This window comes from Numida meleagris, chromosome 5, assembly GCF_002078875.1.
Source record: "Numida meleagris isolate 19003 breed g44 Domestic line chromosome 5, NumMel1.0, whole genome shotgun sequence".
Classification (NCBI taxonomy): Eukaryota; Metazoa; Chordata; class Aves; order Galliformes; family Numididae; genus Numida; species Numida meleagris.
Window position 1 is genome coordinate 47,964,797 of NC_034413.1, and position 12,188 is coordinate 47,976,984.

Here is a 12,188-nt window from a genome sequence, read left to right on the forward strand (position 1 = left end):
GTCATCCCATGCCCACTAAGCCGTGTCCCTCAGAGCTGTATCTACCCTTGGACACCTCCAGGGATGGTGACTCCACCACCTCCCTGGGTAGCCCATTCCAATACCTCATCACTCTTTCTCAGAAGAAATTTTTCCTGATATCCAGCCTGAAATCTTGTTTATTTATTGCATTCAATATTTTGCAGAACAATCTGATTTTTCACTATAATAAGTCATAAAGGAAATTAATTAAAACTGAGACAGATGTCTGGTTTTGTTGTAACTTATTGAATGCTTCTCCAACACAGCTGCAAACTGAGCTCATAGACCTACAAAATTTTGTTATAATTTTCTATATGAATATACATTAAGCATATCGTTTATGTATCTCCTTCCATACCTATAGCTATTTGTCTGAAGTATTATAAAATTAAAGCAATTTTCCTTGCCCATGCTACTTATGGCATGAGTAACGGTTAAAAATGAAAGAACTTTAATGAAACCAATTTTTCAACTTTTATTCTCTTATTTTTAGTGTTTTGTACTTTATACTCCATATTCTTCATTTTGGTTTATAGTTTTTGAGTTTATTTTCAGCCTCTGGACTAATGCAATCTCCATTAGATTCAGATTTAGAATGGTACACTGGACCTTGTGTTAAACTTGTAGTAAGAGTTCAGGCTGAGCCTCCACTTCTTCATTGTAAAATATTATGTATACTACTGTTTTAAATTTTGACACTTTCCTATTAAAAACAATTGTAAGTTAAGATACTTACTGTGTGAAAAAGAGAAATTGTTGTCTTCACTGGTACTTTCATAGTAAACCCTTTTGCATGGCAAACTGCAAAGATAATCACATTTTAAGTAGGATGAGCTGTATTCTGTAGTCTAAATCTGTACTAAAATATTTAAAGGTAAACACAAGGAGAAATGCTAGCTTCTGGGAAGCTAATTCTTAAGGAGGAAAACAGTGAATGAAGTCAAATGTCAATTAAGGCTGGAGATAGCTTGTGTGGTTACATTTTTCTTTTATCCTACCAAAGAATACAGGTTGTCTTACACAGAGCTACTGCTGTTGGAAGTCCAGAATTGGCTTAAGTGTACCTATTAGTTAGTAGATTAGAAATAATAGTTTAGATCATAAACAGAATGGCCAATTCCTGCTCAGACTGAATATGCACTTCTATACATTGCAAAGTTCAACCGACTTCTGAAAACTTTCTTTCATATGGATTGTTATATTGATAAAAGGAATTGCAACAGCATAGAGCAATAACAAGTAATACATCTAATAGAACAGTGAGGAAAACTGAGTATAATCAGTTTTATTAAGTAGGTCCCAGAAAGAAATTACACACTTTATAGGATATACTAGGTCCTGAGATTTGACTTGCAAGATAGAGAATGCAATGGTGTCTGGTTGTCCGAAGTATTGCAGGTTTAGGACAAAAAGTTTAGTACAGAGTACCTTCAACTCACATGAAAAGAGCCATATTTTCTGTTTTAAGCCCGTGCTTGAGCCCTAAATTTTGTCCTGATTAGTTTACTGAACCATTGCTTACATACCTAACAAATCCTCAGCTTCAACCAGACACCTAAAACTGGATCCTGCCTGTGATGTTCTCTTCCTCCCCTACTTTCTGGGAGACGGAGCTCAACAGCAGTTAAGAGAGAGCCCTCCTAAATATTTCTACAGTCAGATTAGGAATAACAATTAACAGAGAGAGATTTGATTTGTTTTGGTTGAAAACCCTGTGTCATTCTATAAAGTTGTATGTGCACATGCAAATATGTGCAAGTGTGTAAGCTGGCAGCACCTTGAATTTTCATTTAGCGTACAACCATCAGCTGGAAATGGGCTATAGAATTCCAACCCTTTAGCTGAGTAAGGAGCACCTTCCTCAAGTCCTCTTACTTTGCTTCTCTCTGCTGCTCTGTTGCTCTCTGCTGTGGCCTTTAATCTGAGAATAATGTAGCATTTTTAAAAACTAGGCACACATACTCACATCCATACAAGCTCTTTCTAAAAATATATGCAGTTGGGTTGGTGAAAAGGCAGAGAGGTAACACAACAGGTTTTAATTGTGGTATTCTGAGAACAGATTCCTTTGAAACTAGCCAGATAGTAGGAATAGCATTATGAAAAAAAATGATTTGGGTTAGTAATTTTCAGTATCCTGTATGAAAGATTCTGAGCTGATGGGAAGTTGGAAAATAGAAATCAGATACATGTAAGTGCTGCTTTTATCTGAGCTTAATTATCTGTGGCCCCATGTTAATTAACAAGCTTCTTTTTCAAACGCTTTTTAGGACTGCTGCATCTGTCAGTACTGAATAACTGTAAGCCACACTAGACAGTTCCTTGAAAGAAAACTTGCTCTTTGGTCACTGAAGCGGAGGCTCATTGTCAGCTGAAAATAATCAGTGAAGCTCTCACTGTTCCAGCCCCTCGGCAGATCTCTGTGGAAGAAGTTCAAACTTACTCAATAGGTGTTATAAATAATTCTGACAAGTCTTGCAGAATTTTCTCTGTTCGTACCTGACACTTGGCTTGAGGTAGTGGAAGAAGGATTTTTAGAGTCAAACAGGAAATAAATGCAGCCTGATAATCCAGTGAGGACAGCTGTTCCATTCCTTGTAAACACAGCTCTTCATTTGTGCTAAGTGAGAAGAAAATAAGTCAAATAGAATGCAGATGGAAATGACAAAAGAAAAAAAGCATTTGAAAGCCAAAAAAACCTGAAAATTTAAACTTATTATGGAGAGTGTTTTTAAGTTGCTCTGGATAAAGTCAGAATTTTTTGTTCCTATTAAAACTTTTATTTTTACACTTTTTTATGTGCTTTGATATTTTAGAAAATAGACTTGATTTCAGGAAGATATTTATCTGTGCTGTTTCAATTCCATACATAGATATGAGTTTGTTTTAGACTATATAATATCCTACTAAAAGACTTTAACCTTTTGAAAACTTTTGACTTAGATGAGATCACATTTCAGTAATATATGAATTAGACGTGTTTTATATAGCTAGCAATTGCTTTGAGCATTTTTTTTGATTCATCAAGAAAAAATAACAAATACAAGTCATTGCCACATTCTTGAGGTAGAAAGGAAATCTCATTAACGGTAAGTGGTGTTACAATAATACATGTCATCTGTTTGCATGAGAGATCTGGAACTACTGGAGGTATTTCAATCATACTATAAAGTAAAAACAGTCTTTTTTGAGGAAAAAGACCTTATTTAAAAAATGTTTGCATTCTGATATGTAAAAACTAAGTGAAACAGGATGTCATTAAATCCAGTCTTTGTGTCTGCAGTTGTACTACACGCCTAGGACCATACCAAATTTCCAGTGCACTGCTCCAGTAATGCACCAAATGTTTCTGCTGTTGCCAGCCTTAAAGCAGGGTCAAATATATCTTCAAACTGAAGACAAAAGGGAAAAGCTCTAAATAGTGACCGTGGCACTTGCAAGAGTTAGAGTTAACAACACTTCACATCACCAAACATCTACGTGTCCCCTGAGAACACACCACAGAAGAATTTGTGATAAGAACATGCATATGTATATCTGTCATGTGGAATCTAAGGGAAAGGAGGGGAGCCCAATTTTTGAGTAGTTGTTTGTGCCCACAGAGCTCTGTGTAACAAGAGCATGAATGGAGCTTAGCAGCAGCCCAGCAACTCGATGACATTCTTCCCTGCTTCTTAGTGATTCCAAGGCGAGGAACAGTCAGTGTAGCCAATTCAGCACACAGCTTTGGTTACGTTTGCAAGCAGGAAGAGGCTGTTGCCTGTTCTGAGTACTGCAACAGACTGAGCGCATGCCAGCTGCTCTGAGACTAGTAATTAATATTTCCCAAAATAATTAACTTGGATACTTATTTGAAATCCTTGTGTCTTTTTTCACTTTGTTATAGATTTAGCAGCTTCTCTGTATTTTAAACAAGAATGAAACTGAGTGAAGGCTCCATCTTATGCATTTCTTTGTTATTTTATTTTCACAAGTTATATTTTTTATCAGCATTAAAAGTTTCTAAGCTACCACTGAATCAGCGTGGAGCAGCTGCTTCATCTCACAGCAGGAGCTGGTTGCTTGACATTACAGGGCTGTTTGCCTTCTGGTCCCACTCACAGGTAGCATACAAAATCCAGTTGACTTTGTGAATCATAATCTGCCTATTGATACGAGGATAAAAACAAGTGGAATGGGATGCCCTATTTCATAATTATTTGCCAGATGGAAAAAAAAACTGGACTTTATGATTTCTGTCTGAGATTACTTAGTGGAGAGGAGATTGGAAGTGACAATTATTTAAGCATGAAGTTAAATTACAATCTTAAGTATTCATGATCCGACAAGCTTGCTATGAGTGTGTATTGCTGTCATCCATATCCAATCCATCATCAAATTTACATTGCTTTGTTAGTAATAAATGTGTCATATGAAGAAAATCATTCAGTTCATCCATTAAGTGATTCTATAAGTGATACTTAAAAATCATTGAGGAAAAAAAAAGCTTATTGTCCTGAGATTAACTCAGTGTATTCCAGCAGTGCAAAATTTAAAATAAACCTTCAAAGTCCTTTGTACTAAACTAAAGGCTTTTCTGAAAGGGAAACTTAAAACAGCATCAAAATTATGTACATGTATATATATATATATATAAAATCTAAAGTTACTGAAAATCTGTTAACTTTGAATAAAATTCTGCAGATCAGTTCAGTCATTTAATAAATGACCTGCCTCCATTTTCATAAAGTTACTGAATTTTTATATCTCAAAATTATTGATGTCAGTTTATTTGAGAGTCATGCCCTGCAATAGTCCCTGCTCTATAGAACTTCCAGAATACCACATTAAAGCAATTGATCAAAAACAGGAAAATATGTAATCTTACAGATATACTCCTGAAAACTTCTATTTTTTTGAATCATGGTTATCATGACCTGAATTTTAAGATTTTTTGGTATGTAGCTCTCCATTTCAGTATAGAAAAGATAGTGGAAAGGCAATACCTATCAAAAATTGAATGTTTCCAGTAATGATAGCCCTTTACCCATTAGTTATCTGCTTTCATAATAGTTGTATTTCATCCAGAGTCTTTGGCATTTATTGTAATTAATTGATAATTAATTGGAATTTCTAAATCTGAGGACAGTTTTTTTGGAGAATGTGCTAAATTTTAAATGTGCAGCATGTTGATGAATTCATTACTTATTTAGAAAGATTTTTGTATACCGATAATGGACCACAGTCATTTTTGCTGTTTGTTTAATCTTCAGTGGTAGCCAAGAGAATCTTTTACTGAAAGTAACTGGAAATTGTACTATCCTATCAGTATGTAAATACTGATTAAACATATTGATTCATGCTCGTTCATGAAGACAGTGAGACACAAATAATTGAGAAAAATGTGAATTGTCTGTTTGGGTATAAATTCTTTACCTTCTGTTTTTAGACCTAGAAGAGGACTTTGATCAATTTACTGTCTAGGTCATTAGCTTGATTAATTAGCTAAATGATAAAGAGCTAATACCTCATTTTCTAATCCATTCCCTGGCTCACATAATGCACATCTGTGTTCTTTGAAATCTCAGTTAGGCAGAATGACTGATTGGCACTGGTGTGGTTTTTTTTCCTCCTCAGCTATTATCTAATTTTTCTTTTTTCATTTGCTTTTCCATCTTCTCCTCCGTGGTACATTTGATATATTCCTAAGGGAAAAGAAATGTGCTTCTGACTAGTCCATTACTATATTTAAAATTCTGATTAAATGAAAAAAGAGCTAGAAATGATCACTACTTAAATTTTGAAGAATTACTTTTGATAGAAAAACACAGTACTATGACAAGAAAATCAGGTTATTAGTTACTATGGCTGCAATATTAATTGATTGCTAAGCTGAAATGCCATGGGCCATATCTTACATATTCCCACTACTGTCAATGGGAGCCCCACTCATGGAATGAATAGAATTAAATAACCTAAGCCTCCCCCTCTCCTTCCCACACATATCTCTTCCACATATTGCATCTACTTAATGGGCTAATGATACATGGCCAAAATAAGTGTACGTAACCCTGAAATTCTGACTTTATGTTGAAGAAAAAGTACTCTCTGTGGCACACATTGTGTTAGAACATTTTTTTTTATTATTGTCAAGTCCACCTCTGAAGGGAGGTTGTGGTGACCAGATTCGCAAATCCCCCTAGTTAGATTAAGGTAAAACGATTCTCAAGGTCCAAACACAATCATCAGTTTTAATGAGAATCTCTGTACTACAATTATCTTAAAAGTGTTGGCACTCTTACAATTATATCTGTCTAAGCTGTGCAGCTAAACTATGTGACTTTATAAGAAATTCAAATAAACCTTGTGTTACTTACCAACTTTACAAGAGAAAAAGAAAGAAAAGAGAGAGATGAAGGGTGGAGTGTGGAGAAAGAGACAGACAAACAGAGAAAGACATCACTAGTCTGGGTTCCAGCATTGTCCAGCCAATGGGGAGGTCCTCGGTCTGTGAGAGTGCTTGTCCAGAAGTTTTGAATATCAAAGTCTCAAAGCCCTCCAGAACTTCTCTTGAGCTTCCTTTTATGTAGGGCTTGCCATCACAAGTTTGTCAATAAGTTTGCAACAAACAAATTTGCAATAAAAAAGTTCACAGTCTTAACTTCTGAAGCAAAGGGGAGTTTTGGACAGAGCAAGGCCATCCTATCTCCACAGGGCTCCCTCCACCCATCCACATCTTCAGGCTTGAATTTGTTGTCAGGGTGATGGTCTTATGTTACAAGTGTTTGAGACAATTCCAGGCATGCCACAGGTTAAGTGTGTTTTGTTGGTCTGCTATATTCCTTTGTTAGCTTTTTTAAGTTTAGGGAAGAAAAAACTAAATTATGTGCCTCAAAGGCACCTAAGGTATCTCAAATAATTACCTGTAAAAATAATTTACCTATTCACCTGTGATTCATGAAGCAGAAGGTTAGAACAAGAATTCTAATAATAATACAATTGCAGAATGCAGAATTTACAGATGTATTTTTTCCTTTTATCTGAATAACAGTAACTTTATAAATAATATACAAAACTCAAATACCAATAACTTCCTGTTGAGTCAGTGATTTTACCTAAGCTCTTGGAAGCTCTCAGTTCTAAGTAGATGTACATTAAAAGACCGGTTATGTAAATACTCTGGAATAAAAATGCTCTCAACATACACTTCTGACCATTACTTTTTTTCCAGGAATTGTGGAAAATGTTGCATTGTAGATCTTATTCAAAGCAATGATGACAATGCTCAGTGGTTGCACAGAAGTGATGTGATAAAAGCCTCCTGGAAGAGCCAGCCTTTCTTTCTGTTAAGTTTTGAGCAACAGAAGTGACAATAAGAGAGGCAGTCATGTAGGAATACAAGCTTGGTCATCTACTTGGTGTGTTCAGTTCAGTGATTTATATGCTCAGAATCTTTGCCAGCATCCAAGATTCAAAATGCTTCAATACAAAACCTATATCTGTGTCAAAAAAAAAAAAAAAGATGGCACATCAAAATCAAAACCTAATCCCAGCTGTATGAAAGAGCTAATTTTTTGCTACTTCTGTAAAGTGGTGAAATACTTCTTGTTAGTACTTCTTGTTAATGTGTATGATTTCTGATACTTCTGCTGAAAATTCTTAGTTTTAGTAAAATTTAAATATGCATTTTGCAAGTAAATAAAAGTACTGATAAAACAATATGAGGTTCTTATGTCACAAGGCAAACATTTGTGACATATATATACATTATATACACATAAATACGTATATCGAGGTTATTTCAAAGAAGTGTTTTCATAATCAGTACAAAAAGATGAATAATTGAATACATATTTTGCAACATCTGCAAGATGGAATATGTATGATATCCACACCTGTGAAAATGCAATGGAAAATAGTTTCATCCACGCCTGTGGAAATGTAATGGAAAATAGTTTCTTTTTTAATCAAAGTTAAAGTGGTTGAATACAAGTAGATAAAAGTAACAAACTATGAAATTAGTTCAATACTGGATTCTAACAATTTGTGACAATTGTGTGGTTTATATAGTGCAATATATGTTCTAATTTTTTTCATTTTCTGAACAGAATTACCATCAAATTATAGATCTATATAACCATCCTTTTCTTCAACTGTGTGTAGATCCGTGTATGAGCCCTGCCCCTGTAATTACTGAATAATGACAGTCATTAGTGAATTTGTTCATAGGCCGTTTCTAGCAATGCACATGCCATGAATAATTCTCCCCTCTATGAATTGTATTATTCAAAAGGTCATTAAGACGTACGGACTCATAGAAAATAGACAATTACTACCCCATGCTTCCTCTCCTTAAATGCTGTTTCATTCAAACTTCTGAAAGAAAGTAATTATCGTTGAGAAGTTATTAAGGTTATATGTTGAATGTATTCTAATCCAAGGGATCTGTAGGAGCTGGTACAAAGGACTGTGTTTACAACATCATTCTGTGTTACAGTTGCCTTTCTTCTGTATGCGAGTAGGAACCAGAGATGCTTAAACTGCCACTCTCATAAAACACTGTTCAGTCACCTCTCATTAGAAAGGATTGGTGTCATGAAAAATCCTGGAATGTTCAAGAAACTGAACAAAAGATCTTGACTAAATAAACACTTTTTTCAAATTCTCATTTCTCTGCTCTGTCTTCATAAAATAACTTCTGTCACTATCATATACAGACTGAATAGTCCTCCTGCTTTACAAATGAATGTTGAAAAAGATTAGAGAAACTGAAGTGTGTCTTGCTAGCCTTAATTCATATTCCACTGGTTCAGGATGAGGTCCCAAATTCACACCTACACCAGACTACAGCAAACTAGTGTAATGTTCTTTGTGCTATACAGATGATGTGGATTATTCCTGCAGCAGGCACTGCCAGTGGCCCTTTCATTGCTGGAGTAATTTTGTGTCTTTTGAATAGAAAAATATTTTAGAAATTATAACGTTTATTCCTGTTCATACTACATCAAATGCCAATCCTCAGAAAAAAAAATTAAAAAGTAATGATCTGTCCAATATATTTAATATATATTTAATATTTATTAAGTATACAGGATACTTAAGAATGGTGTTAGACTAGTAGAGATTTAAGTGGACTATAATTTAGTTTTTAATTTGGAAAATAAAATCAGTCTATAGCTTTTGACCTGTTGGCAGTCTCAGCCTTGGTTCAGTTTTGCAAGATGATTTGCCCAAATACTTTCTTCTGCATAAATCCTACTCCTCCAAATTAAATTACTTACTTCTGACCAGTTCCCCACTGCCGGAAAAATTGCATCATTCTTTTCTATTCTGCTCCTCTTGCATTCTGTGTTCGTAAGCTGACAATTTCATATCCCTGAAAAATAGGAACTACTGTTCTTTCAGGAAGCAGTGTTATTGTTAGGAGAACTTTATGGATTTTTTTTTAAATCCTGTTTGAGAAGTCCCACAAAATGTACTGTCTACCAGATGAGCTGTTGAAATTGAGAATGGGGCAGATGAGCACAAATACACTATGCTCCGGTGTTCTCAAATAATTTACATAACATGTCTGGCATCATTTTTCCTACTAGGCATCACCCTCTAATCCCTCAGGTAACATTAGATTTGCATATGGATTCCTTTGAAGTGTATTGTATTCAGGGTTTTCCTCATCATCTGTGTTTTTGTTCAATTCCTCTATATGCCATAGAAAGCCTAGATTAGACAAGGATTTCATAGTGGTGTTGAAGAGAAACTAAACAAAAGTGTGAAAGAGCTGCTGAAAATAAATGAAGAGGGAGTGCACACATAGGAGGAAGAATTAAGAGTTATATATAAGCAATTCACACTCAAAAATACTTTGGCCACCATTACTTTGTGTCCAATTCATTTCAAGCAGTTTCAGAAAGACATCTCCAGATAAATAAATATATGTAATCAGATAATGTCTGCAATTCAGTTGGTACTAGTTTTAATCAAATGTTTTAAAAAGTTGGCATGCTTTACGTATGTTCAAATCAGCCTGCCTCTGGAGTTTCGTGGACAATTCCATGAATGAAAACTTATTATGAGAATAAATAGGAGATTTATTTCTTGGAAAGCCCCAGAAGGCTGAGTGTTGTGGGTGAGTAATAGCAAGAAAAAAGTGGTCCTACTTCTGGTACATTTGTAGAAGTGTAGAATTGAAGAGTTGACTTTATTTTAGAGAATATTTTAGTTTCTTCCAACTAAATTGATCTCTCGTTCTGTTTAAGTGAAGTTTCTTTTTAAAACTTTTTCTATTCTGCATTAGTTATACACAGCTTTTCTAACTTTTTAAATGATTGAAGATCTTTGACAACTGACTTACAATCTAATTTTTTTATAATATTGTTATGATTTTGTTACCAACCCTTCAATAGGAGTATTGATCTCAAAACAGGAGAAATTCACTCTCCTTATTGCTTTTATAGGAATGGAGTAATGCAATGAGCATGTATGCTGAATGTTCATTGAAACTCATTCACCATAGAGTTGTTAGATAATATAATTCGCTTTGCATGTAAACTTTTATATCATTTTGGAGGACAGTTGAGATTGATCACTGGTGTTATTTGTTATAGTAGCATCCCTCTTTTTCTAAGTGTCCAGGTCAGCCACTCTTTTAAACCTCTCTTCAGGATTTCATAACTCATTATTGCATTTCAGTCCACCAAAACTGTGACATCTTGTGGAAAACTTTTTACTTACCCTTACTTGAACATTTTGTGTTTGAGCATCTTTTACGTTCTAGGATGTGAACAGGGGAAGGAGGGAATGCACTTGCTGTGCTTGCTTTCCTGGAGGCCTTGGTATGTCTATCAGAGCAGACATGCACTGAGTTTATTCTACATTTGCTCCTATTAAATTAAGTTTTGTTAGCTGTTTGTTTGTCTGTACTCCTTTTGCTCTTGTCTGCCATCTTCTCAGTTAACTTTTATTAATTTTTTGTAGGAGGCTTCTGGACACTGAGGATGAGCTCTCGGACATCCAGTCGGATTCGGTCCCGCTGGAAGTGCGAGACTGGTTGGCTTCCACATTCACACGGGAAATGGGAATAGTGAAGAGGAGACCTGAAGAAAAGCCCAAATTTCGAAGCATTGTGCATGCTGTACAGGCTGGGATTTTTGTAGAAAGGTGAGATCTCTGTTGTCTTACTATGGCAAGTATTACATTTAACCACAGAGTCTATTGTAAATGGTGGGATGAGCCTGAATCAAATCTTTGAGCCACGTTTTAGGATTCAAATTCTGTAATCTTTGTATATTTCTGTACAAAAACCCAGATAAAACCTCTACATTTGTAATGAATCTCCTGGACTTTGGAAAACTCTGAGAATGAACTTTAATGTGTGGAAAGTTCTACATGAAGATGTGTGCCAAATGCACAAACATAAATCAGTAATCCACCAGCAGAGGGGCTTTTCTCATAAGTTCATAAAAATGCTTGTGTCATCTTTGGGACCAGACCCTCAAGTATCTTAGTGTTATATTCACAAATTATGAAAGATGACTACACAAAAAGGGAAATCGTTACAATACTTTTAAATGAAATGCTTTTACTGAATATTTTATTTGTTCTTTTAGGATGTACCGAAGAACTTCTAGCATGGTTGGTTTGGCTTACCCAGCAGAAGTGATTATAACATTTAAGGTGAAATAACTTTAATTGTTGTGTAATTTGAGTGTATTGGTACTTATTTTTAGTGACTTTTAGGGTAAAATAAATTTTTCTGCTGAACGTTCCATAGACACATTTAGTACTGCAGAACTGAACACAGATCAGTGCAATTTAATAGTTAAAAATTCAAAAATAGCATATGATTCTGTTTTTTGTTTTACTGTTTTGGTCTGATTTCATTTAGGTGTTACTAGAGCAAGAGTATAAAATTTGTATAGAAATTTTAATAAAAATGTAACAGTTGTGATTGTGTCAGCTCCCACCAGTATGGTAATCAGTATCTCAGACAGCAGCATTTGTTTTCTTTTTAGGAAAGAAAAAGAAGAAGTCGTCCTTGGAGAGAGATAATAAAAGAAATTGCAACTTATGGAACAAGTGCAGTATTTCTGTGAATTTAAGGCGACACTGTAGTTTACCTAAAAGTCAGTCTCTTATAATAATAAAGTTACTACGGCTACATATGCAATAAAGAACTATATGCCCTGAGA

The 12,188-nt window shown here is 34.9% G+C and overlaps 1 protein-coding gene across 7 annotated transcripts in view; it reads left to right on the forward strand.

The window, feature by feature from the left end:
• PDE1A (phosphodiesterase 1A) overlaps positions 1-12,188 on the forward strand; it is a 218,950-nt gene that overhangs the window by 161,672 nt on the left and 45,090 nt on the right. For all 7 annotated transcript variants that reach the window (XM_021398637.1, XM_021398636.1, XM_021398641.1 and 4 more), the window contains 2 exons: positions 10,975-11,157; positions 11,607-11,673. In XM_021398637.1, the coding sequence (XP_021254312.1) occupies positions 10,975-11,157; positions 11,607-11,673 (250 nt within the window). The remainder of the gene's footprint in view (positions 1-10,974; positions 11,158-11,606; positions 11,674-12,188) is intronic.